This window comes from Ovis canadensis, chromosome 11, assembly GCF_042477335.2.
Source record: "Ovis canadensis isolate MfBH-ARS-UI-01 breed Bighorn chromosome 11, ARS-UI_OviCan_v2, whole genome shotgun sequence".
In the NCBI taxonomy this organism is placed as follows: Eukaryota; Metazoa; Chordata; class Mammalia; order Artiodactyla; family Bovidae; genus Ovis; species Ovis canadensis.
In genome coordinates, this window is record NC_091255.1 from 50,165,524 (window position 1) to 50,192,940 (window position 27,417).

At 53.1% G+C, this 27,417-nt stretch overlaps 2 protein-coding genes across 2 annotated transcripts; both read right to left on the reverse strand.

Annotated features, from left to right (window-relative positions):
* Window positions 1-224: 224 nt before the first annotated feature.
* Window positions 225-6,513, reverse strand: KRT9 (keratin 9). The gene is made up of 8 exons (XM_069542528.1): window positions 5,733-6,513; window positions 4,021-4,103; window positions 3,735-3,891; window positions 3,295-3,456; window positions 2,474-2,599; window positions 2,125-2,348; window positions 1,507-1,745; window positions 225-526 (listed from the first exon to the last, which is right to left on the reverse strand). The coding sequence occupies exons 1-8, from the start codon at window positions 6,207-6,209 to the stop codon at window positions 507-509; spliced, it is 1,488 nt and encodes a 495-aa protein (XP_069398629.1). The 5' UTR covers window positions 6,210-6,513; the 3' UTR covers window positions 225-506.
* Window positions 6,514-15,792: 9,279 nt separating this feature from the next.
* LOC138414743 (keratin, type I cytoskeletal 14) lies at window positions 15,793-20,034 on the reverse strand. The gene is made up of 8 exons (XM_069542529.1): window positions 19,465-20,034; window positions 18,145-18,227; window positions 17,466-17,622; window positions 17,154-17,315; window positions 16,945-17,070; window positions 16,625-16,845; window positions 16,487-16,533; window positions 15,793-16,061 (listed from the first exon to the last, which is right to left on the reverse strand). Exons 1-8 carry the CDS (start codon window positions 20,005-20,007, stop codon window positions 15,967-15,969), a joined length of 1,434 nt encoding a protein of 477 aa, XP_069398630.1. The 5' UTR covers window positions 20,008-20,034; the 3' UTR covers window positions 15,793-15,966.
* Window positions 20,035-27,417: the final 7,383 nt, after the last annotated feature.

A 27,417-nucleotide genomic window follows, 5' to 3' on the forward strand; every position in this document is an offset into this window, starting at 1 on the left:
TTAAAGGAAAACAAAATTCCCCAGTCCAAACTGTCAACTGTGACAGCACGGGCTGAGTAAATGATCGTGATTTTAAGCCACCAAATTATGGATTGCTTTGTTGCAAGTAGAAGTTAGCTGATAGAAAAGCTAACCAATACTCTACAGGTGGATTCCTTTGATTCTCCCTTCACCTCCTTTCTGCCCCTTATCAATCCCAAGGAATAAGTGAGTCAAAGTCCAGGTTTGATTTGCAACAGGAAAGCTTTATTGGGAAATTGAGATAAGGCAGGGAATGGGGTCATCCCCAAACCAGACAGAGGGAGAGAGGTCTCCCCAACCCTCCCAGAGGAGGGAGCCAATGGACAGCCAAAGGCACACATGCCCAGCGAGCCCCGTCCCAAATGGGTCTCGGCGCTTGTTGCCAGCTGTTCCCAGTGTTGCAATGCAGTGAGCAGGCTTTATCCAGAGACTGACCATCTGGGGGATGTCCGGCTGGGGTGGGGCCAGGAAAGTCTGCAGGGGCTCTAGTATCGTGTCTGGTAGCCTGTGGAGAGACAGGACAGAGGTGAGTGAGAAGAGAGGATTTAGAACAAGAGACAGAGAGACTGGGACTTGGAGGAAAATGGGCAAATGGGGAGCAAGGAGACTGGAGCTCAAAGAGCTGGAGAATCCTGAGATGGAAGGATCCTCCAGTCCTAGCGGCCCCCATCCAATTCCCGAAGCTCTGCTGTAACAGCTGGCAGCTGCTCTCCCATTTCTGAGGATGGTGGCTCAGGAGGCAGCCCCGTCCTCCGTGCAGCAGCTTTTGTTAGTAAATCTCTTGCATGTTGAGGGGAAGACAGCCCCAGCCTCTGCCCATAGACACACATCCATGGCCCTGCAGTGCCACCCAACACACAAAACCACCCTCCAGAGAAGGGCGGCTCCCAGGTACCTCTGAGCTGAGCACTGCCAGGCATGTTACCCAGCCTTGTGTTACAATTTCATACGAGATTTTTGTTTCACAAGATTCAACATGTACAAGGGGAACCTCTCTGACCTAGAGAGCACTTCATCTGTTTGACTCCTTCTTGCATTTAGATTGTTATCTTTGATATATGCTCCTTTGGACAGTTTCATCATATAACTGGCTTGTACAACCCGACGACTGACTACAACACTTGAGACTCTTTTCTGCCTGAACTGTTGCTGACCCAGGTGTCCCCATCCTCATGATGATGAAAAGTACTGGCTGTGAAGCCCCACAGAGTTGATCTGTCATTTATGAGTTGTTTGACCTTAAGCAAGAGATAAGGAACCTCATTTTCATGCATTGGAGAAGGAAATGGCAACCCACTCCAGTATTCTTGCCTGGAGAATCCCAGGGACAGAGGAGCCTAGTGGGCTGCCATCTATGGGGTTGCACAGAGTCAGACACGACTGAAGTGACATAGCAGAGAGGCTCAAAGGTATTTAAAAAGGGTGGTGCCTTGACAGCTGACACCGATGCCTCCCCCACCCCACAACCTTAGAGTTGTCCCTTACCTTGTGTGTCACAGCCACCAGATTTTGAGGAATGGGACTGGGACTGGGATGTCCTTCCACTTCCTTCTCCACAGCTGCCCCCACTTCCTCCTCCAGAGCTACTTCCTCCACCAGAGCTGCCCCCACTTCCTCCTCCACAACTGCCTCCACTTCCTCCCCTGGATCCTCTTCCATAACTGCTTCCACCTCCACTTCTTTTGCTGCTTCCAGAGCCAGACTGTCCACCTCCATAAGATTCACTGAGAAGCAAAGAAAGCACAGAGATAAAACAGGTGACCCCACATATATATACAAGGATGAACCTGGAGAGAAGACCTAAATGTGAGTCCTCCTAAGTCTTCCTCCAGCAAGGCAGAGGACGGAGGCTGGGCTGGCACCACAGCTGGGAGGGGAGGGACTTCCTCTCCCTGGAGCAGGGAGCGGTCCCTTCTCTCATTGTTACCATCCTCCTTTCTCAAAGCCGAAAGGCCGTGAGGTTCCCCCCTCGGGATAAAGAAATCCTCAGCCCATCAGACCCTTGTGTACAGGAACTTCCCCAACTGCTGTATGCAGCAGAACAGAGGGAGCATCAGGGGTTTAGAACTTCTGGGGCGTGCCACAAAAGCCAGGAACACATACAAATCCTCCTGGCCACCCTCGAGGAGGCTGCGGTAGGTCTTGATTTCCTGCTCCAGCCGCATCTTGGTGCTGAGCAGAAGGCTGTATTCCTGATTCTGGCACTCAATCTCTGCCCGAATGTCAGCGAGCTGGCCCTCGAGGACACTGATCTGACCCTGGATCTGCTGCAATTGGCCAGAGTAGCGGTTCTTCGTGTCTTCCAAGGATTTCTCCAGGGCCGATTTCTAGGGGCAGAGGAGGCACTGAGAAGGATGCTGCCTCATAGCTGGACTCCCCTTCCTGTCCCTGGGGGTCATGTGCAGCTTCCTGCGCCCCACCCAGGCAGAGGATCCAGAGCCTGGCTACCAACCATGCTGAACTGAGACTGCAGCTCGACCTCCAACTCTTGGACGGTGTGCCGAAGCTTGGTCACCTCCTTGTTGCTGGACTCCACCTCCTGGCTACAGGTCGTCACTTCTTGCTCAATCTGTTTCATCTGAAACACAAAAGCTCATTGAGCAGCTCAACGAATGGGGAAGGTTCTTCCCCACTGGTCAGCACCTTCACCTTCCAGGACCAAGCCTGAGCCAAAGCCAAAAACAAGTCATCTGGAGTTCTGGGTCCCTCCAGCCAGCCACGCTGTCAGTTTCTCTCAATTCTCTGCTTCTCGGTTTCTCTGTCAGTATGTCTCAGCAGGCTTTAAGACTCTTCACAATTTACCTTTAAATCACCTTTTAACTTCATTTCAAAGTGCCACCCAGACGCATGCATACACATGTACACACCACAAATTCTGTCCTCATGCGTCACCCTCTACACTAGGGGCTGGAGACCCAGGAGGAAGGGAGTCATCGGGAGCTCAGCGCAGTGCTAGGGGCACGCTGGGTACCTCCACTAGAGCCTGAAAGCACACAGCCTTATGTAAGCTCTTCACGCTCTGCCTTTGTTCACACATGTAATAAACTCTGAGCTTCTCCAGGGCAGTGATCCTGTGTGGCTCATCTCTGCGACATCAGCACTTCACATGAAACCTGGCACTAGGAAATTACTTGATAATTACACCTGTGGGCAGTGAATGCATGGGAAGGAGGATGACTGAGAAGCGCGAGTAGACTCAGAGATGGAGGGGTGGGTGGAAAGGACATGCAGACGGAGGGAGAGAAGGTTGAATCAGTGTCCCGCAGCGCTCACCTGAGTCTCGTATTGCTGCTCAATGTCGCTTCGGTTCTTAGCACTGAGCTTCTCATAGTCCTCGCGCATTTCATTGAGGATCTTAGTAAGATCCACGCCAGGAGTAGCATTCATCTCCACACTGACATCCCCGGTGCTCTGCCCACACAACTGGTTCATCTCCTACCGGGAAGAAGGGGATATGAGGTCAGGGTGGGATGGGATCCTCTCCATCACCTTTCAGCCCTCTCCTTCTCCTCCTGGGGTGCAAAAAATGGGATGGGACACAGTTGAGAAGTCAAAGCCTAACCACTACCATAGGTTGGCCGTGCATGTCCTCTTTGAGAGTAGCGGAGGGGGTGTCTTCCATGCAATGGCCCAAAGCTCCTATCCATCCCCGATTATCCCTGAACTTCTATTCCCCCCTCTCCCCAACAAGCCCCAAGTAGCCAAGACCCTACTTCCTCATGATTCTTCCTGAGGGCCACCAGCTCCTCCTGCAGACATTCACACTGCATCTCCAGGTCAGACTTCTGCATAGTTAGATCATCCAGCACCTTTCGCAGACCATTGATGTCAGCCTCCACTGCTTGTTGCAGGCTCTGCTCCACCTCAAACCTGCAGACCAGTCAGGGGTAGGGCATGAGCCAGAGGTCACCAGCCCCCACAGGAACCTCCCGAGCACTAGAGGCTGGAGGAAGGATGGATGACAGGAGAAGGAGGAAGAGGAGGACAAGTAGGACTCACTTTATCCTGAAGTCATCCATGGTCATGCGACTGTTGTCAATGTCCACTAAAGTCTTGTTGTTTTCCACCGTGGCCTGCACAATCTAAAAAAGAGGAGATGGCACAGAACCCAGGCACCCCTGCTATGACCCTCTTCTGGGAGGCAAAAGCCATAGGAGGTGAGGAGCCCATCCAGGAAGATGCCCAAGAGGCAGGAGGGGCTTCCAAAGCTGGTATGCGGCACAGACCTCTCACAGACTTCAGCAAGGATGTTCAGTGTGGCCTTCCTTCATTCACTCAACAAATACTTTAATATCTACTACAAAGGACACTGTGAGAGTTAGAGATCAATGAGATACAGCTCCTCAAGGAGCTTGGTTGCCTGCCAAGACCAGAATATCCTAGAAGAGTTCAAGGAAAAGACAGTGGATTTATGGTTACAGGAGATTAAGAAAGGCTTCAGGGAGGAGCTGGCAACTGAAGTGATCTCTGAAAGATGACTAAGGAAGAGGTTTGGGATAGAATAAACAAGATATCCAGAGGCTGTTCATGAGAAGGTGTGAAGGCAAGGGAATTGGGTGGGAACAGCAAATTAGCTAGATTATGAGCTTCTCAAGGGCAGAGACCACGCCTGAGATGTTACTATGCTTGCCCAGAGCAACAGTGAGAGTACTCAACCTCTAAGTTGAGTGGATAGACGGACAAGTGGATGGATGGATGGACGGATGGGTGGATGGATGGATCAATGGATGGATAGACGATGTCTACCCCTAGAGTTCTAAGTCCTCTCCATGCTTTGACCAGCTAGAATGCATATCTGCGTCCAATCAAACTGGAAAAATCAAGACAGATCCCTAGAAGAGCCCAGAAAAAGTAGGAAGGGAGAGATAAGATGTCTAGTTTTCTTTACTAGAAAGCTTTGAACTCTCAGGGGCTAAGAGAAGAGACAGGCACAGATGGCCCTCTCTCGTGCGCCATACGGCCCACTTGTTTTGGACAGCAGCACTCTTATCTCTTTTGTTTCCCCCAAGATTACAGAAAGTTTAAACCAACAGGTGCCTGAGAGCTAGTCTGCCCACTCTCTTTATTAAATGGATAGGAGAATAAGAATAGGCCTGGAGAGGGCACCAGGCTTCCCAAGGCCACACAGTGAATTGGCGGCAGAGCCAGGAACAAGTTGCCCCATTGCTATGCTCCCTCCACACTACCTCTGCATGAGCCAGGCCAAGAACTGTTCCTGATAAAAGTTCAAGTTTCCATGGAATCTAAAACACAATACTATGAAGCAGAAACAAGATCACAGACATAGAAAACAGACCCAGCGGTCGCCAAGGGGGAGGGGGATGAGGGAGGGAAGGAGTGGGAGGCTGGGGTTAGCAGATGTAAGCTTTTATATACAGAAAGGATAAACAAAAAGGTCTCACTTGGTAGCACAAACTATATTCAATAGCCTATAATAAACCATGAAGGAAAAGAATATTTCAAAAAGGAATGTACCTATGTATATATAACTGAATCCCTTTGCTGTAGAGCAGTAATTAACACAACATTGTAAATCAGCTATATCTCAATTTAAAAATTCTTGTTGAAGTTAAAGTTTGCAAAAGATTCTTTGGCGATTATCTAAGTTAGAGTCCAGCATCTTGCCTTCACACAGGAAATAAAGCATGTGAGTGAGTGAGTGTACATATAGGTGTGAGAGACAGACAGAGTTTTGAGTTTCCCCGGCCTACCTGGTTCTTCAGATCTTTGATGGTGTCATAATAGCGAGAGTAGTCCTTCCTGATGTTCTTGGGCTCCTGCCTCTCATACCAGTCCCTGATCTTAGTCTCCAGGTCAGCATTTTCCCTTTCTAGTTTCTGCACCTTATCCAAGTAGGAGGCCAGCCGGCTGTTAAGATCCTGCATGGTGGTCTTCTCATCAGCAGGCAGGATGCCAGCATCTCCGCTTCCAATAGCACCCCCAAAGCCTCCAACGGCACTGCCAATGCCACCGCCAAAGCCCCAAAGCCCCCCAAAGCCTCCAACAGCACCACCGATGCAAGCCCCAAGGCCTCCAGTAAAACTCCCAACACTAAAACCGCCCCCAGACCCTCTGCCATAACTGGAGCTGAAGCGGCTTGAGGAGGACCTCATGCTGCCCCCACAACCCCCGCCGCCTCCGCCACTCCTGCGGCTCCTGCTGGACGAAGAGAACTGTCTGCAACTCATGGCGCTGCCCAAGGATGAAAGCAGTCGTAGGAGTGCTGTGGGCTCTGGAGCCAGGATGCAGAGCTGTCACAGAGGCCGCTTACTTATACCTCCAGTGGATGGTGGCACGCCTGGGTGTGCCCACTGTCTGCCCCAGTTGCCCCCAGACAGACTCCAAAGGAGGTCTGGGATTCGGGAGGTGTCCGGACTGCCCCAAGCCGCCGCAGGCTCAGCGTCCTTTGGTGACTGCCTGAAGGCAGCCCAGCCTCTCTCCATTGTGTGGGGTAATTTGATGATGTTAGGCTGTCCAGGGCACCAATAAATCAGTTCTGCTGACAAGGGGATGACCTATATCCTAGAGTTTGGTCTCCACTGGCCTAACAGCAGTTCTGAGACTTAGTTCCTCACGATAGAAATCCCCAGAACGGTGATCATCGCGGTCTGCACTCTCCCTGCTCCCACTTGGTGCCCCCTGTGGGTAAGCTGGGGCCAGGGTACCAAGGAGTTATCATAGAGGATGGGGGAGCTACCTGTGTGGGTAAAAAGTCCCAGGTCTCAAGGAGCCCCAAGTTGACGGGGAGCCCCGTCCTTGCTCTCAGGGTCTCCAGTCTGATGGAAGAGATGAGTGGCATGGCAGAAACCCTGAGACAGTGACAAGCAGTGTGCCCCCCAGCACTTGGAAGTGGAAAGCAGAGCTCACACAAAGGACTCGGGAGAACAGACTAAATTAACTAAGCAGTGCTGATACAACCTGACCGTCGAGCAAGAAGGCAAGTGGCTCGAGTGTCCTTGTCCTTCAGCAGGGTCAGCAATGGATAGGCAATTGACCAGTACAGGTGTCTAGCCTGTACTGAGCCCTGGGAATTATACTGAGATGTGGGACTTATCCTGCCCTCCTGGGATGTACAAAGCCCTGCCCCTGGAAGAAAGTCAGAGCATATTCTGATCAGCGAGGCCAGGAGAGAGTAGGAGAGAAGGCGGCAGGCTCTGGGACCAGACTACCTGAGCTCAACCCCAGCTCCACGCTCACTAGCTGTGTGACTCTGGAAAGTTACTTGACTACTCTGTGTCTCCATTCCATCTTCTATAAAGTGATAACATTAATAGTCAGCCCATCTCCTAGTAGGAGACACAGGCCTAAAAATGATAGACTGCCTCTTCTCATTCAGCAACCCCCAAGTCCCTATCCACTCCTACCCCACCTGGACCTTTGCTACCAACTCCTGGCTCTTCTCAAGCCTTCTGACTCCTTCTCCACACAAGAAGCAGAGTGGACTTTCCAACCCCCGTCTGACCATCACTGACCTCCCTTCACCCCCAAGATAGCGTTCACATTCCTGGTTTTCAAGGCTCGTCCTGATCTTTCTCGCCCCATCTCTCCTGCTTCCCCAGGACCCCTAACTAAACTATACAATGTTCCCACACACCCTGCATGCTTTGGAGAATGCTCAGCTTGCAGATCCCTTCAGCTGAGGTGTTCCTCCCTGTCTTTTCCACCCAGAAAACTCCTGCTTGTCTTTGGGGACCCATCTGTGTGCCCTCTCCTCTGTGAAGCCTTCCTAGGTTCTCTCCCTCTGGATTGCACTTTGCTCCATAACAGTTTCCACAATGTATCTCTGTGTCCCCTCATCCCCACTGCACATGGATAATATAAACTCCTCTATGCCTCTGCTGCTCATCTTGAACTTGATCCTGTGCCTAGCACCGGGTCTGGCCCAAGTAGGATCCCAACAAATTGAATGAAGGGAAGATAACCAGTTCCAGGTAGGAGCCACTGAGAGCCTAAAGAAGAGCTAAAGGTAAGAAGAGAGAGGCTAGCGTCATCAACAATGACCTCTAGAAGAGACAATGACCTCTGCGCTGCAGCTAAAAAGGCTTTCATAAACAACCAGTGTTCCCTGGGATGCTTTTAGGTAATGTACAGAGGCTGTGTTAAATAATAGTAAATCATTTGCTGAAAAAAAAAAAAAGATTTCCTTTCTTCATTTTCCAAACTTTTGCTCAGTCAAGGAGAAAACCTCAAACCGTAAGCCCTCTTCAATATCCTTCCCCTCTTGACAAGCATGCTGTTTATCAAAACCAAAGCCAGTCTTAGATCCAGAACTTTTAGGAAGCAACAGGATCTGCTAGACATTAAGTATTTATTTGTATCATTTCCTTGATAAGTGATTCTGATTTTCATTTTTTGGTAGTAATATAGACTTTTCTTCATAATATGCATGCGCGCTGAGTCGCTTCAGTCATCTCTGACTCTTTGCAACCTTAGGGACCACAGCCCGCCAGGCTCCTCCATCCATGTAACTCTCGAGGCAAGAATACTGGAGTGGGTAGCCATGCCCTTCTCCAGGGGATCTTCCTGACCAGGGATCAAGCCCAGGTCTCCTGCAGGTAGATCCCTTACCATCTGAGCCACCAGGGAAGCCCATTCCTTCATAATATATCTTTGTTGAAATGAAAGGTGAGCTTTGATGCACCAAAATGCACTAAATAAATGACTGGGACTAAATATGTTAAATAAATTTTAAACAGATAATACAAAAAGTATTGAAGGCATTTTGTGAATGCCTGACACCTGGGAAACTCTTAGACTAAGCTTGGTGGTGAGAGTGTTAGCTGCCAAGCTTTCCCCAGGCTCCCACCAAGCTCTGCCAGTGAGCCCACCATCTACCTGCAAGGTGACTGGAGACCTGGGGAGGCTGTATCCCAGGCCTGGGTCTGCTCCTATTGTCCTTTCTTCCTTCCCTCGCCCCATCCCCATGCTGATACTGCCACCCCGTGATGGAAGCCTCAGGTTCCAGGGACCTAGCTGGATGGAGCAGAGTTTGGGCAGAACCAGGGGGTGCAGGGGAGGGGACAGCTGACAGCGTAGCGCCTCTGGGGCCCTGCATGTCCATTCTCTGCAAATCCAGTCATGTTGGGGGATCCTAAGGACCCAGGCCTATCTCTATCAGGGTAGCTGAGACCAGTCTGGCTGACCGGACACTCCCACCTGGGGCACCCCTGTTCAGCTGACTCAATGAGAAATGGCCTCTTTCCAGCCCTGGTCCCAAGCCCACCAATCCCTGCCCTCAGCCACCTCCTCAGTTTTCTGCCCTTCAGACTTGCCTCAACTCTCGTTCAGAGTAGCAGGCCCCCATCCTTGGACTCTCACTGCCGCAGCCCAGGGAAACTGGCCCTGGGGACCGCTGCACAGCTGGCCCTCTCCCCACAGCCCCTTTCCAGGGCCAGCAAGATGAGGACTTGATGGTTTATTTGCTCTGGATTGCCTGTCTAACCTGAGTCTCCTCTAACTTTTGGACTTACCTGGTGGATTCTCTGCCCACATGGAGGGAACCCTGGCCACTGCCTGCTCTCCTCTCTTCTTTGAGAGCTAAGAGGACTGGGGCCTTCCTCCCACATCTGGCCATCCCTGCACGTCGGCTCCAGCACCTACTTCTCTCCCCGAGCTTGCCTCTGTTCTCAGTCCTGGCGCTCCCCACTGGGGCTCGGAGGGGCAGTGGGCTGGAGAGAGAAAGAGATGCCTCCCAGTCCAGCATCCCTATCCCTGGGAACTTGACCTCAGTTTCCCCATGAGAAGCTGCTCTGAGCAGAGTTGTCAGGGGCCAGAAAGACGGTATGTGTGAGGCCTTTACCTGGAGGAGCCTCTCCATGAATGCCCAGCACTCCCCAAGTGCAACCCTACTCCCCACATCTGCCAAACCTCTCCACATCTGGCCCTGCCTCCAGTAAGCAAAGAGGAGCTAGCAATGCTGGACAGCTCCTATGGCCCAGAAATGAAGTCCTACTCCTCAGCACCTGGGGGCCATCCTTTGCCCTCTCCCAAGCTCTCTGAATGGCCCAGGGAACCAGACCGGGCCAGGTGGGGTCAGGGATGAAGAAGGCTGGCAGAGCCCTGGCCTGAGAGAGCCATTCCTTTGAGGCCATATGACATGGCTCATTCCTCTACTCTCTCAGGGCTCAGGGGCTGCCCTGTGGATTCACCTCCAACACCCACGTTGGGAAACCTCCAAAGCGTGAACATGGAGCAGCGCACAGGCAACTCAGGACACCCTGGCGCCTGAGACCCAAGCAGAGTCAGCGGCCTCTGCAGCCCCATGGGCAAGGCTGCAGCCAACACCGCAGTGCAGCCAGCAGCCACGGCACCACCCGTGCCCTCAGTGCTCCAAGCAGAGCGTGGAGAGGAGGGGCTTCGAGGAGTCCGGCAGACAAAGGCACAGAAGAGGACCACACAGTTCCACCTACGAGGTGTCCCCAAAGGGCAGAGGAGATGGCGACTTAGGGGACAAGGGCAGCCTTCCTCTGACCACAGGGACCCCACTGCTTGCTGGCGAACCACTACTCACACCTCCCACTTGCTCCCCCCAACTTGCTGTCTGTCACTGGGCCCAGGTGCAGCCCCAGGAGGGCCCTGAGTCAACAAGTATCTGGCTGCGGGGGGAAGGAGGGCAGGTGTGGTGCGTGGGTCCGCCCCTCCATTAGCCACTAAGCAGGGCCAGGGCGCCTGCACCTCTGTCAACGCTCAGCCTTTACTCACATGTTAGGCGCCTGCCACCACTCCACCCAGCCAGACTTCCCCTTCTCCAAGACCAGCGGGCATGGACAAGAACAGAGGATGGGACAGGCTCCTCCCCTGAGCCTGGACACCCCAGGCTTGTGTCTGCAAGGACACACCCAGCAGAAGAATTTTAAGGACACTGGCTTTGGAGCCGGACAGTTCTGAGTCCAAAGCCAGGTTCTTCCACTTCCTTGGGGAAGCAGTCTCCCTTCTCCGGACCTCAACTTCCTCTCTGTAAGTTTGGATTCATCCTTTACTGAGCACCTACTATGTGTCAGGTGTCCTACTGAGTGCTGGGGATGAGGTGATGAAGTCAGACAGAGCCCCTACCTCCTTAGGCAGCTATGGGCTAGAACAGACTCTCAAGAATAAATGTGCCATGCAAAACTGGGCTGAGCGCTGTCAGTAGGGAAATGGGGTGCACATAATGAGAGTGTGGGCCAGTTGGGGAGACTGGGGAGCATCTCCCTGAGGAAGAAGCCCTTGAGTGAAGGGTGAGTGCAAGCGAGCCAGCGGAAGAGTGTCCTGGGGGTAGGGATGGCCTGCAGGGGGCCAGAGCATGTGCTAATGTCCTGAGGTGGGATGGAGCAATGTGACTGCAAGGACAGAAGACCAGTGTGGACAAAAAGTGGTGAGTGGTCAAGCAAAGGATTTGGATGGTAAAAATACTTCTGACTTCCCCAGGCTGCTGTGAGGCTCAAAAGCTAATAGGTGTGGATCTAGCCCCCAGAGGGACGTTTCCTGACGGTCAGCGGCAACGTGTCCACCCCCGACTTCCCCTTGGACTATGTGGATAACTTGAGTTCTCAGTCTTCTGACTCATAAGTCCATCCTCCCAGTCTGTTGAGTCCCCTTTCCTCTGTGCTAAGTGGGCCTGGGAAAAGGGCGCACAAAGGTTGGAGGAGTGCGGTTTCTTCTATGAAAGCGCCTCCAGGTAAGACTCCCGTTGCTTTGCTTGCCCTGTTTGTATTTAACCATCAGAGTCATTTTATAAGGTAGGTACTAATTTTATAGTCATTTTACAAGGGAGCAAACTAAGGCTCAGAGAGGGTATGTAACATGGCCACAGTCACAGAGCTAAACCCGGAGGTGGAGCAGGTTTGTCCTGCAGTAAGTGGGAGCTAAGATGAGCTAAGATGAGCCCGGGGCTCCCTCTCTCCACCCCCAGACTCCGCACTTTGTCTCTCTCCTTGTTCGGTCTGTCTCCGTCCATCCTTAGGTTTCCCCACACCTAGAACAGTAAGCTTCAGTAAACATGTGTGACTGAGTGAATGAACAAGGGGCCTCTCTACCTATTCCTAGCCCGGGGCCTTCACTATCTTGTCTTTTTCTGTTTTCCTTTTTCCCTGACTCTTCTCGCTCTCTCTTCCCACCCCCCATGCTTTCTGTCTGTCTATGCACATGTCTGTTTCTCCATCTCTCTGTGTCTCTTTTCACCCTCTCTCCATCAGAATACCTCTAAAGAAGAAGGCTTTCTTTCCCAGCCCTGCCCCACAGCTGCCAGCACGGCGCTGGGAAGCCCGTCAGGAAAGTGCTGACCCAGCAAAGGGCAGCTCTCAGATTGGCGCTTGCCCCGTGTCTGTCTGAATCTGGGCATTGCCCTGGAAATCCCGAGTAGCCCCTTTTTTCTTTGTGGCAGCATCCAATCTCAGTGAGGATCAGGTCAGAACGTCAGGACCTCCAGCCTCCTGGGCTTCAGGCTTCCTTAGGGCTGCCTCCTCCAATACCAGCCTGTAGGACTAGCTAGCTACCAAACCAGATTGTCTGTGGGTGTGAGGGTGAGCCCTTCACATGATCAAATAACCACAAGGAGATACGCCTCTTGTTGCCTGCAGTGGCTCCTGGACATGTCTGAGGTCTTTTCACAACAAAAAGAGCCCCCCAGGGACTTCCTTGGTAGTCCAGTGGTTGACGATCTGCCTTCCAGTGGAGGGGACACAGGTTTGATCCCTGTCGGGGAACTGTTAATAGAATCACGCATGCTGAGGAGAAACTGGATCCATGTGCCACAGTTAGAGAAAAGCACACGCACCAAAACTAAGACCCGATGCAGCCAAATAAGTAAATAAATATTTAGTGGAAAACAGCCCACTCCAGTACTCTTGCCTGGAAAGTCCCATGGATGGAGGAGCCTGGTGGGCTGCAGTCCATGGGGTCGCAGAGAGTCGGACACGTCTGAGGGACTTCCCTTTCACTTTTCTCTTTCACGCATTGGAGAAGGAAACGGCAACCCACTCCAGTGTTCTTGCCTGGAGAATCCCAGGGATGAGGGAGCCTGGTGGGCTGCCGTCTATGGGGTCACACAGAGTTGGACACGACCGAAGTGACTTAGCAGCAGCAGCAGCAGTCCTCCGTACTAAAGCAGACGCAGAATTTCAAAATGGACATTTTCCAATTAAAAAAAAAATTATAAAAAAAAATCCTGGAGTCAGCGAGGAGAAATTAATATTAATGCCACTGGGCTCTCAGCCTCATCCTGAGAGACAGAAAATGCAATAGGAATGAGCCCAAGCCTGACGAGGGAGCAGGGCTGGGCTCGGCCACTCTCCGTCCTGTGACCTAGAGCACGCTGCTGTGCCCCAAAGAGGAGGAGGTTGGAGGAGCCAGCTTTGCAGCCCTTCCCACACCGCCCTTGTGTTCTGAGGGGAGAGAGAGGTCCACTCCTTCCTAATTGCTCTGGGGAAAGCGGAGCCAGAGAGGCCACCTGGCGGCCCCAGGACTCTAAGAGGCAGTTCCTGCTGCCTCCACTAGACAGCGCTATGGAGTCGCTCTCCAAGTTCCCCATCATCTAGACCTAGGGTGGCGATGGGCGAGGCGGTCTTGCCTTCGTCAGAGTAAATGCCCCAGGTTTTCAGCTGGGTACCTGTGGTGCCAGGGCCTGTGGACAAGCGCAGAGGTCAGCAGCTGGATCCAAAGTATTGGCTCCACTTTTCCCAGTGGGGTATGGTGGGGTTGGGGGGTGCACATCAGAGGAGAGTGGGCTCCATGTGGGACTCTGGGATGGCTACAGAGGATGGGGCCACCTCAAAGCCCACTGCTTGACTTCCTCCCCTTCCACTTCGGAGCCTGCTCTCTGTCAAGCAAGCCCACTCTCTCCCGATTCCCTCCAAAGAGTAATGCAGCCCCTGTGGAGAAGAAGTTAGCCCCACCACAGCCAGGTCTAAGAGATCTCAGATTTCTATATTCCTTGGAAGCAGACCACCCTCGGGGATGGAAACTAATCCGGCACCACTTCCGAGGCAACGATGTCCCAAGAATCTTCACACAGTCCTTGCCCATGACCGCGGATATGTTTTGCTCTCTGTCCTCCCGATGTGGACCACTCCCCCGACTCCATGCCAGCTGAGCCTGTTGCCCAGCTGGGAACACAGGTCTTCATGGTCCAGCCTTCTCAGGGGTGTCACCCAGCCCCTCCCCACCATGACCCTATCACTTTTAGGGCCATAAAACCATCTCTTCTCGCTCTCCAAGGAAGAGCCTTGAAACCTTCCTCCTCCCTGAGTCGTTTCCTCATACCTCCAAAACTGTCGCTCACCTCCAGAAGGGCCCATCCTCACCCGGAGATCACCCCAGATCAACCCTTTTAGAGCAACACTCAGGTAAAAAGACATCCTGGAGTTTATGGCCTCTCTTTCCTGAGGTGAAGATAAGGTCAAAGAAACCAACATTACTTCATTCCTTTTCCCTATAATTCACGCTCTTACGCTTCCATTTTATAGAGCCCCAACTATGTGCCAACCACGATGCTGAACTCGTTTTTGCATGAGATCATTTAATCCTACATGGACTTAACACAGTGAGGGTTTTCGTTCCCCATTTTGCAAAAGAGGATCCTGCCCAGATTCTAGTCAGCGTTGGAGCTGCGACTCCAGCTCAGGATGTCTGATTCTAGCCAAGGCTTTTAGCCCTCTTGCCTTCAAAGACTGCCTTTTCTTTAACCCAAGTCCCACCCTGACTCCCCCTGGAAGCTTCATTCAGGCGGCCAAATGAATGAGTTCTTGAAATTGATACAGTGACTAGTTAACTTTTTCCTACCTTGGGGCAATGAGCCCTACCCACCTCTGGAATCTCCACTACTCACTCAGGCAAGGTCCTCCCCTTCCTCCTTCTTTTCCAGACCTCCAAAAAGGGAGGAAAAGACACTCCCCTTCAGAGGAGGCTCCTCCAACCCTGCCTCTTGATGCACATTCAATCACTGGATTCCCATAAAAACTCCAAGAAGCAGTGTTCACCGTGCTTCTTGGAGCATGGAGCTGATTCAGAACAGACCCAGGGTTCGAAATCAGTCCATCTGTTCCCAAAGCCTCTAAAAACACCCTCATTGTGGAAAAGAGTCACCATGCACAGGAAGAAGTTCACACAGCCATGCTCTGAGCTGGCAATGTGCCAGGCACTGTGGTAGAGGTCTGACACGTGAATTTTCACGACAAAGTCCTGGGGTAGGTACTGTCATTGTGCCCAACTTACTGATGTGAAAACTGAGGCTTGGAGACACTAATCTACTTGCTGTTTGTCAACTAAAGGCAGGCAGGATGAAGACCCAACTCTGGAGGCAAGAGCAGGTGGAATGGAGGGAGACAAAACTCTCAGTAAAACATGAGTTCTTACTGGGTTCATGGACCTCCACTGATGAGCTTTAGGGGAACTGTGAATCTCATAAATTATATGCAATGCATGTATGCTTACTGGGGGTGGGAAGAGATCTATAGTTTTCAACATACACTCAAATCCCTAAAGACCAAACTGTTAAGAATCCTTAACCTAGCATATTGCCTGGCACACAAAGGCACTCAATAATATCTGTTGAATGAATGAATAAGTAAATGGAGGGGTGAGTAAATGAATGAATGTCCCAGGAGATATATGAGCTGGTACACACATTATCTTCTGCGGTGGTGAAAGCAATCCTGGGACCTGAGCCCAATCTGCCCCCAGTTTCTTTCTCCCAGTCCCAGAGGGCACAGCCAAGTGCTCTGAGAGCTCCCAAGAGATGCCTCCCCCGCATTCTCCCCACCTCCACTCCTGACAATGACCAGGCAGAGACAGGACTTGTGCAACTCAGATAATGAAGCTTTATTGCTTGCTGGAAGGGGCAAGGGTGAAACAGGGCTCACGAGTCAAGTGCTTGGGGGAGGCAGGGACAGGAGAAGGGATCCCCCAGGGAAATGTGTGTCCACTTGGGGGTGGGGGGTGCTTTCTAGGCATGAGCAGTGCAGAGAAGCCTTAGTTCTTGGTGCGAACGATCTGCTCGTGTGTGGACACCACCTTGCCGTCGTGCACGTCCACGACTTTGGTGCGAACCTGGCGACTGGAGGATACTAGGGAAGAGAGAAGAGAGGGCATTACTAGTGGTGGGTGGCAGTAGAAAAATCAGGAGCAGAGGCCAAGGAGCCCAGGGCACTGACATGAACCGTCTCCCTACTGCCCTGTCCCCTGATTACCACCTCACCCACTGCTCTTGCCCCAGCACTGATATTATCAACACATTTCTTTCAGACTAGAGCTCCCTAAGGTCAGGGAGTCTGTGTCCTCAGACTGGAGCATCCTAATAACTGAGATCAAAATGGTTCTGTCCAGATCCGCCCAAATGGACCGGGCTTGGTGGGAAGACCATGTGGGGCTCTGTCCATGGTGCTAACTATGGGACCCTAGCTCAACTCCTCCAGAAGCCCCTAACATCCTAGAGCTGCTGGGAGACAGGCGGTGGTCCCGAGTTCAGGCTGGATGAGGAGGAAGGCCTTACCATCTCTGGATGACTGAGAGCCAGAGGAGAACTGGGAAGAGGAGAGGCTGTGAAGACAGAAAGGGGCAAAGGTCATTAGACACCGCGGTGGAGCAGTGAGTGAACACTGGGGGCAGGACAGGGGGGCCAGGCACTCACTGGGCGTCCTCGCCCTCCAGCAGGCGGCGGTAGGTGGCGATCTCCTGCTCCAGCCGCGTCTTCACGTCCAGCAGGATCTTGTACTCCTGGTTCTGCTGCTCCATCTCGCAGCGCAGCTGGGCCAGCTGCTCCTCCACGCTGCTGATCAGCTCCTGGATCTGGGCCAGCTGCATGCAGTAGCGACCTTTGGTCTCTTCCAGGCTGTTCTCCAGAGATGCTTTCTGTGAGGGAAGGAAAGAAGATCAGGAATCAGGGAGGGTGGTCATTCCCTCCCAGCAAGACCCGCGCGCGCATACCCCCAGGCCCGGCCACGCGCCTACCATGCTGAGCTGGGACTGCAGCTCGATCTCCAGGTTTTGCATGGTGCGCCGGAGCTCCGAGATCTCGCTCTTGCCGCTCTGCACCAGCTCGCTGTTGGTAGCCACCTCGCGGTTCAGTTCCTCTGTCTGCAGAAAGGAAAGCACTGTTTGCACAGGAAGTTCCAGGGAAAAGGGGTTCCTGGGTCCCTTCCACTCCAAACGCCACCCACCTTGCTGAAGAACCAGTCCTCGGCATCCTTGCGGTTCTTCTCCGCCATCTTCTCGTACTGGTCGCGCATCTCGTTCAGGATTCGGCTCAGGTCCACGCCAGGGGCGGCGTCCATCTCCACGTTGACGTCTCCGCCCACCTGGCCTCTCAGGGAGTTCATTTCCTACACAACCAATGAACAATCCATTATGGTGGCCGATTAAAATTTCCCAGTCGGAGGTGTTCCTGGACTGAACGTTGTCTTCAGGCATCTGAATTGCATCTCTTCCCTCCCAGCTAACTCTCTAAGCGGGCTTTTCCATTTAGCTCTCACCTCCTCGTGGTTCTTCCGGAGGTAGGCCAGCTCCTCCTTGAGGCTCTCGATCTGCATCTCCAGGTCGGCTCTGGCCAGGGTCAGCTCGTCCAGCACCCTGCGCAGGCCGTTGATGTCGGCCTCCACACTCAAGCGCAGGTTCAGCTCCGTCTCATACCTGGAATGACCCAAGAGAAATGAGACACCCACCCCAGTCACACTGGTGTTTCTGTTCTCTTCCCCCTCCTGTCCATAGTTGGCCTTCTTGGGTGGTTTATGGAGCCAGTCTTGATTGGCATGGATGGACATAATGCTCATTATTCCTCAGATAGGAACATCTGGGGAGGGGGACAATGACAGGAGTAAGTAGTTCCTTGTGCTGTAGAATTCATGGAGGGGAGATGCCAACCAATATGACTACCTCTGGCACTTCAGGGGCAAGTTGGGAAATGGGGAGTGCCTCTCCTTGAAGCAGAGGCTCCCTAATCTGACTGTGGATCAAAATCACCCAAGTAGCCTATTAAAAATAACTGAATCAGAATCCCAAGGGTGGGGCCCAAGAGTCTTGTATTTTTACAAGCGCCCCAAGGGGGTTGCACACAGCCATCCTGACACTGGCACACTCTGTTCAGGGAACACTGCTCCCAAAACGCCCCACCCAGGGAAGACTGGGTGCTCTGAACCACCACTGCAAACTCACTTGGTGCGGAAGTCATCAGCGGCCAGACGGGCATTGTCAATCTGCAGCACAACATTAGCATTGTCCACAGTGGCTGTGAGGATCTGCAGATGCAAAGGGTATAGGTCACTGGTGGAGAGGACAGTGCTAGCCAGACCTGACTTCAGCCGGCATCAGGCCTTCACCTTCATGCTCCGCTTGAATCCCCGTTACTCCCCACAAGCCTTTGCCATGGCAGCCTAAAGGATAGTCCCCGTTGGTCCAGCCTTGACCCAGGACTTTGTTGGCTCATGGGCATCAGAATGGGTAGAAAGAGCCTTGGCTTTAAAATAACTAGCCCTTGAGTTTGGGTCCTGCTTCTACCACTGACTTGTTGCAAAACCTGAGGTGGGTCTCAGAGCCTCAAGTTCCCTGCCACTGAGGAGAATGACCAGGCTCTCCAGACCCCCTTCCTGACCTGAATTCCCCTCTCTCTGCACACGCCAGGCGTGCCAGGACTCTGTAGGCACATGCACTCCTTCTCAAGCCCTCGGAGCACAGGATCTTAAGAGGGGCTTTCCCACAAACTGAGGTCCAGCTGGCACAGAGGATTCAAACCAGAAGAAGCAAATAGGGGTGAGGGGAGGGTTGGTGGGGACAGACTGAACTCTGGATTGGCTAGAGTTCCCTCCCTCATCATCTGATTTCCCTAATCCTCTCAAAGCATCAGAGCCAGACACCAAGATCAGCAGACTCCTGGTGTGATATGGGAGCAAGGAACAAGAGTCAGATGACACAAGTCCCCCCAGCTCCCCTCCTGTGCGGGGCACGTGAGGTGGGCCACCACTGATTGTCTCTGTGGGTTTTCCATGCCCTGTTGGCTGTGGGGAGGGGCTGCCTGTGCCAAGACTCATGCAGGCAGCCACCACAGCCCAGACTAATGAGCTAATGAGCGGTTTGGATGTCTAGCCTGGTCCCGTTACAGCCTCACTCCTCCCCTGGGCTGGAGAACAGGTTGCTGCCTCCCAAGCTGGCAGGTGGGGCACAAGGGCTGTAGCTTTGGCTCTGCCATTAATTTGCTACGTGACCTTGGGCAGACAGCCCAAAGCTTCAGCTTCTTCTGTAACTTGTAAGTGTAGGAACCCCCGGTGTCTCATGGGTCTCGAGTCCAGAGAGGTATGAGCCAGGTGGGGAAAAGGCGACCATCTTCTCATAGACTAGCTCTGTTGGGGGCATCTAGAGCCAGAAGAAGGGGCTGGAGGCTAGCCTGTCTAAGAATTCAAAGCAATCAGTGCTCTGAGGCCTCCACTGCTCCTGAGTGAGGTGGCTCGAACGGCGCCTCCTGCCGCCTGGCCCACGCACCTTGTTCCGCAGGTCCTCGATGGTCTTGAAGTAGGGGCTGTAGTCCTTGGTCTCAGCAGGCCGCTGCCTCTGGTACCAGTCGCGGATCTTCACCTCCAGGTCGGCGTTGGCCTCCTCCAGGGCGCGCACTTTGTCCAGGTAGGAGGCCAGGCGGTCATTCAGGTTCTGCATGGTCACCTTCTCACTGCCCACCAGGAGCCCATCACCACCGCCAAAGCCACCGCCAAAGCCACCGCCCACGCCACCACCAAAGCCACCACCGAAGCCGGCACCAAGGCCACCGCCATATCCTCCACCAAAGCCGCTGCCCAGGGCCCCGCCAAAGCTGCTGCTGCTGCTGAAACCACCGCCATAGCCGCCCCCCAGCCCGCAGGCACCCCCGGAGGAGTAGCGGGTGGAGGAGACAGACAGGCCTCCATAGGCACTGGGGGCCCGGCAGGAGCCTCCAGCCAGGACGGAAGATATGCGGCTAGAGCCACCACCGATGCCCCCGGAGCTCTTGATGGAGCTGGAGGAGGTGTACTGGCGGCTGCAGGTGGTCATGGTGCCAAGGAGAGAGGTGAATGAGCAAGTGAGCGAGTCGGCAGGGAAGAGAAAGGTGCTGAGGTGAGTTAGAAGGATGCCTGGTTTTATACTCCTGGGTAGGGGCGGGCCTGGCATTTTCCATTCCCCTTGGCTTTCATCACCCAGAGGCCAGTGCCAACTCCCAGGCAGATCCCTCCTCTCATCCACCTCATCATGTCTGTCATATTTTACTGGAAACTCATTGTTCAGGGTGTTTGGGGTTTCTTGTCCCGCCAGATGTGATTCACAGGAGGAGGTGTGGGCCTGCAGGCTACACTTTCCCTTCAGACCCTGGGAGCACACGTGCTGGGCTCAGCAAGATGGTGGGAGTAGGGCCTGTGTGCACCATAAACCTGGTGACTTGTTAGTTTCTCATTAATTTAGTGGGCCTCTGCCATCCACTTGGGGGGAAGCCCACCACTCCAGGTGGCACCTGGCTGGAGGAGCAATAGCATGGCAAGGTCACATGGGGCACAGAGATGCTGCTCAGCATTACCATCTATAAAATGAGATGAGGCTTTGGGACCCTCCAAGGTCTGACCTTCTGGGCTGTGCCAAGGGGCCTGTCACACTCCTGAAACATGCCCTGCCAGTAGTCAAGTGGCTCAGGCTTCCACCCCAATGCCCCAAGTACAGAGAAATCCAGGCAGCTCTCCTCAGCCCTTAGCACCGACCCTAAGGTCCTCCACACACCTGTGGACATGCCCATGGCACTGGCTGCTTACTCTGGCCAAGGGCAGGTGGGAGTCCAGAAGACATTGGGAAAGAGCATGCAGTCAGGTGGAGTCCTGACTCTGCTGTTTACTCCTGTGTGACCTAGGCCCTGATGCTTCCTCCAGTCTCGGTTTGCTCATCTGTAAAGTGGGCGTAAATACCACCTGCTCAGTCTGGCCATGGATTCTCGGTGGCCACTCTGCCTACTGCAGTCAGCTCGAGAAGACAGCATGACAATGAATGTGAGGGGGTTTCGTAAGTCGAGTGGGGCAGAGTCTGGGTAGCATTGTTGTAGCCCAATCTGGGCCCCAGAGGGGGTGGAGCAACACCCCTGGCACAGCAATGAGGGGCACCAGGGCACTCAGACCACCAGGGCAGCCCCATGGGAGGGTTTGGCTCAGGCACCATTGTCTGAGCCCCTTGTAGGGTTTTAGTGGGTGGAGGAGGGCAGGCATCAGAAAGTGGAGTCAAGCATCCCCAACCCCTGAGGCCCTGAGGGTCAGGGGACATTTCCAGGGGTCCTTCAAGCTCTGCCTCATATGTCTGTATATCAGGACCTCAGCCATCTCAGGTCTCCCAGACAACCTCCAAAGGCACCCCTGAGGCCTCACCCCGCCCTCCCACCACCCCTCAGCCCCACAGACCCCGGCAGGCATGTTGAGAGGAATGCAGTCGTGTCTGGGGCTGCCTGACACGTCCCATCTCCCCAGACAGGCCCCAACAGCCCCTGCTGGAGGCTCCAGGACTCCTCCTGGATCAACTGCTCCTGGAATGGAAGCAGAGCCTCCCTCTGCCCCCTCCCCAACTGCCGCCAAAGCAGAAGTCGGGGAGCCGCCCTCCCCACCCCTACCCGCCGCCACTGGGGCTTAGAAGACAATGCTGAGACAAACACTTGAGGCTGTGGGCTCCCCAGATCTGCCATGCTGAGGACGCTCGAGGATGTGAGTAAGCGAGGGCCCCGCCCCACCCCAACCTCCCCTGACAGACACTCCTAATCTCCTTCCAGAGAATGGTCCCCCACCCCGGCCCAGCCCTACAATTTCCTCAGTGAGAGGCAGCAGGGATTTGGGCTGAAGGAGGAGATGCCTTTGTTAGAAGACTTTGCTGTTGGTTGTGCGGTGGAGGGGTTGGGGTGCTCTGCAGAGAAACATGCAGCATTCAGAGGGATCCAACGAGCACCAGTGAGTGCAGAGCCCAGCACCCGCTTCCTCTGTGGTGCCCACCACCCCGTCTCTTTCCACCGCCAGGAACCACGGACAGAATCCCTGGAGCATGGGACACAGGAAGAGCTCTTCTTCCCTCTCACTTGATTCAGTGGAAACCACAAGAGGCTCCCTCCTTGCCCCTCGCCAAAGGAGAGTCCAAAAGACAAAGTGGGTGGGGAACCCATGATGCATACATTCACGCACACAATCCAGGAAGAGATCTTTGCCAGCCCGCTCCCAACCTCCAGGGACCCTGGAATCCCAGCATCAGAAACAGTTCTGACTGTCTCCCCCACCCAGGACTAGACCCTGGCTCAGATTCTAAGGCCAGCCCTCTTCCCCCTGTAGACAGGGATCTAGGTGCAAATAGCCTGGCCTGGTGTTCCTGACATTTTGAAGAGGGGCAGCTTTCTGGAGCAGCAGGGGTTAATATGATGGGTTAGGGGGCGGCATCATCTGTTGGAACTGGAGTACCCCCCACCTCTGGACTCCCGGGCTGGTTTTGTGTGGCATGTGGCCATTCCCTGACCCTCCTCCAGCCTCCCCCCGGGGAAGAGGAGGTTGCGGTAAAGGAGGGCGGTGCCTCTTGTGGTTGGTGAGTCTCCCAGCACCAGCCGGTTGAGGGGAGACCGATGCCAATCCAAACTGGTGAAGGGGCAGGGCCAGGCAGCCCCCCACAGAACCAGCATTGTGTGCTGAGGACCCGGCTGCTCCCAAGGAAGGAGGAGATCTCGGGACAGCCCAGTCTGAGGAAGGAGACACAACCCTTGTCCTCAGAGCCCCAGTCTCATTGAAGAGACAGTCTCTGCTCTTTGGAAACCCCCAGCCTGAGAGGGAAGAGAGGACACACCCCCGAATCACTGAAGCTACGAATAAATATCAGAACAGTGCAGTTCATGTGCATTCGTTTCCTGGGGCTGCAGTAACACATTATCACAAACCTCGTGGTTAAAAACAACCAACAGTCTTCTCTCACAGTTCTGGAGTACGGAAGTCTAAAATTAAGGTGCCACAGTCCGTGTGCAAGTGCTGAGGGGGATCCTGCCTTGCCTCTTCCAGTTTCTGTCCACTTCTTGCACTCCTTGCTTTATGGCAATGCAACTCCAATCTCTGCCCTGTCTTCACGTAGCCATCATCTCTCTGTGTCTGTGTGCCCTTTTCTATCTTAGGACACTCATTGGATTTAGTACCCACCCTAGGCTTCCTGGTGGCTCAGAAGGTTAAGAGGCTGCCTGCAATGCAGGAGACCCGAGTTTGAACCCTGGGTCTGGAAGATCCTCTGGAGAAGGAAATAGTAACCTGCTCCAGTATTCTTGCCTGGAGAATTCCATGGGCAGAGGAGCCTGGTAGGCTGTAGTCCCTGGGGTCCCAGAACAGTTGGACATGACTGAGCAACCAACACTCTCACTAATCCAGTATGATCGTCTCTCAGTTCTTACATCTGCAAAGAGCTTATTTCCAAATCAGTTCACATTCTGAGGCTCCAGGTGCACACAAAGTTCAGGGGGACACTATTCTACCCACTACCTATGTAACAGACCCAGAACTATCCATGTTGCAGAGGCAGTGGTGAAAACTTTTGGAGAGATGGTTATGATAAGATGTGGGCAGGGCCAATCAGGAAGGCTTCTGGGAGCAGCTTTAACAACATGTAAAGGTGCCAGGCAGTGAGCATCAGGGAAGTACCGAATTCTCAGGTCTCTCATCCACACTTCCCATCACCCAGTTTCTCTGACTCCTTCACAAATAGACAACTCCTCTGAGACAGAGGTGTTTTATGACTTTTTATTTTGAGATTATCTTGAACTGTTCATTAAAAGTTGCAAAAATTTTACAGAATCTATGTGTCCCCTTCACCCAGCTTCCCCTAACATGAACAGATGACATAAACATTATACAGTGATCAAAACCAGTACATTAACATCGACCCAATCATGTTAATTAACCATGGACTTTTCTTGCATTTCGCCAGTTTCTCCAGCAATGACCCTTTTTTGTTGCAGGATCCAGTCCAGGATTCCGCTCACTAGTTGTCACGTGTCCTGCGGTTTGTGACAGCCCCTTCTGTCGTTGTTTGTCTTTTAAGACCGTAACGCTTTTAAAGAGTACCGGTCAGTTATTTTTATAAAACATCCCTCAGTTTGGGTTCTTCTGATAATTTCTCAACATCAGATTGAGGCTATGCATTTTGACAAGACCACAGATGTGACATTATGACCTTCTCGGTGCATGATCTCCGGCATCCAAGACATGTGTTGATGTGTCTTAGGGCTGATGACATTAACCTTGCTCACTGGCTGAAGTGGGTTTGTTAGGCTTCTCCACTGTAGTATTGTTTTTCTCACTGAAACTAATAACTACTTGGAGGAAGATACTTTGAGACTATGCAATTTATCCTGTTTCTTTTTAAACTTTCACCCACTGGTTTTTGAATCCATCAACAGAGGGAAAGAGCTTTTGACACGCACTGGCTCAAGAGCCTCATTTATCCAGACTTGAGGGACTGTGGCTTTTAGGAGACACTTGGAGGGTTGTCCAGGCCTAAGAAAAAACTCTTTCCTCCTCTCTTGTCTAGCCCCATAGCTAACCTGGGCCCTTCAAACCCTCTGTGCCCTAAGGCATTCCCATACCTCTTCCTTGGAAGCGATACCAAGTCTTTCCCTAATCACTGATGTCCGGAGCCACGTTAGGCATTACTGACAGTCTTTTCTTAGCCTCACCCCCCTCCACCAGCCATGGGGGAAAGAAAGGGACAGGTAGAGTCCTCCTCATGTCCCAGGTAGGAAGTCTGAGGTCCAGAGAAGCTCACAGTCAAGTGACCAGTTGGAGCCCTCCTTGTGATTCTCAGATCACCTCCCACCCGGAGGGTCTGCCCAGAGCTGGGCTTCTCCTCTCCTCCTGGCAGAGTCCAGGCCCCCTTCTTTCCTTCCCCATCTCTCCACACCATCCCCTGCCTAGGCTCCTTCACTTTGCCTGCTCCCTCTCCTCACCAATTCCCAGCTGCCTGTGTACAGCAAGGGTCATATCTACTAGAGCTGAGGGCTGCCACTTCTAGGAATGACAAGCTGGAACCTGAACTGATCTAGACCTCAGCATCTGTCACCAGAAAGGCAGGGCTGGCACAGGGGCCAGAAGCAGGCAGGCTGGCAGGCAGGATTGCAGGCACAGGAGGCAATCAGGAGCCTGGAGCACCTGGCTCCCCTTTCCCCTTGAAAGCTCTGCCACCCGCTGGTTTCCCAGGCTAGCCTGCCCATCTAGGCCAAGCGTCCTGGGAGAAGCTAGGCTGACACTACCAATGGGCTGATTCAAGTGTCTCTGTGTCTGCAGGCCTGCCTGAGCCTGCCAGCTGCAAGAGTTAATAAATCTGAGACTGACCATCCCACGTTATAGATGCAGAAGTTTCAGAGGTTGAGGAAATTCTCAAGGGTTCACAGCAAGGAAGCTGCTCAGCCAAGATTCAATCTCAGCTTGCCTGGACTGTAAGTTTCACTTTTCAAAGACAAGTCCCCTCCTGCCAGAGAGTCTGAGATGGAAAGGGCCTCAGGTGTCATCTAGTCGCTTAACTTTACAGATGGCGAAACTGAAGTCCAGAGAGGGGAAAGGTCGGGTCCAAAGTCACACAGCAGAACCTGCTTTGAAAGTGCCAAGTGTTTAACAACTGTTACCCAGGAATCTGAGCCAGGCAGGGTGAGAATGTGTGGGGTGAAAAGAGCTGTGTCTGCACCCCAGAATCACATTCAGGTTGTTAAGAACATGAATGTTTAGGTGGTCAAAGGACAACAGAAGGATTCACTAACCTTCTATTAGCTCCTTGTTCCAAAAAAACAAGGCTTACATTCTCTAGTCAATTACCCGTGATGCCCAGTGCAAACAGAGCTCCACCCCAACAGCCCAGTTGCCTCCCAGACCCTTACATTCACACCCATCTCCCAGGCTCTGCCTGAATTTCTGCTTCTGTCTTCTTTCTGCCCAAAGCCCTCATTGCCTTCTTAAGGCCAAGCCTCAATCCGACAGGCAAACTTAAGATATGATTTCTATAAACTGTGGACCATAAAACAAATGTTCAGTGAAAGGGAGGTAAAAGAGAGGGGAGAACAAGGAAGGAAGGAAGAGAGGAAAGGGAAGATGGTAAGGAAATGATGGATGGATGGATGGATGGATTGGCAGGGGAGTGGGTAGATGGATATACGGAAAATAACGGATGGATAAATAGAGTAAGGTGGATGAAATGGTGAGTGGGAAGGTCACAGGGATGAAGGGTTGATGGAACACAAAGAAAGGGAAGTCATCCCACCCATCCCAGGATGGGTAAGCATCCTAGAGGAATTCTTAACTTAGCTGTACCTTGACAATGAATAGATGCTAAAGAAGCCTGTTTGCTCAGGGAAGCACCTGAGCAAAGACATAGAGGCATGGGACATGGTTCTGCTGGAGAATGCAAGCTCCTAAGCACTGCTGGGGCCCACCGCTGAAGGCTGGGTCTGCCTGAGGGAACTAAGAACAGAGGCTGAGGGACAAAGGCTGTGCTGAGGTACTCTGACCACTCTGAAGGCACTGAAGTGCCCTAAGCAAGGCAGTGACACCGGCAGGTGTGTTTTCAAGGGCCCCTCTGGCATCCGCGCAAGACCCGCTTTGGGCGAGGGGGCAGCAAAGGACAAAGGGGGAAGGAAGATGCCCCTCACCCTTATCCAGGTAAAAGACGGGTTGGCGGACCCCTCCTCTCCCAGGAAGTCTCACTCATCACCTGGGATCACCTGGCTTTCCCCTTTCTCAGCCCTCCCAATGTGTCTATAATCTGTGCACCCGCCCTTGCAGCTTCCTACAGTGCCTTAGGGGGCCACACGTTGTCTCTCTCCCATAGCAGTGTTCAGTGTGTTAATTTACTATTAATTACTCTAGTCTGCCAGGGGAGACACAGCCATTGCCCTCGGGGACACCCAATCTGATGGAGGATCTAGTTCTGATGGAGCTTAGAGCTTACTCTGCTTCCTAGGCTGAGGGGAGCCCAAAGCTGAGGAGCCACCAGGGGGGGTGGGTAGCACATGGAAACCTTCTTGGAAAGGTTTGACTCAGGTTTGAAAGAAGGAAGATCCCTGAATGGGTGGAGTGGGAGACGGCATTCCCAGGCAGGGGCGTGGCTGTGGGAGCTCCAGTGCCAGCAAAGTCAGCACCTGGGAATCACAATAGCTGTGTCAGGAGCCTTGAGCAACAAGCTGGGAGAGAGTAAGGAAAAGGGCAAGAAAGGAAGGGGTCCTGAGCAGTTCCGGCCTGGAGGGTGGAAGGAAGAAGCAGTTTCCATCAGTAAGAACTGGGGGACCAGATTCAATGCCATGCCGCCCACACCTAGGCTGAGACACCAAGGGGTCAGGGAGGGAGCAGGTCCTCCCAGGCTAGTCAGACCTGGGGTTCCAGCCTAGGATCCCCCACTGACCAGCCATGTGACCTTGGTCAAGTCACTGCAGCCGTCTGC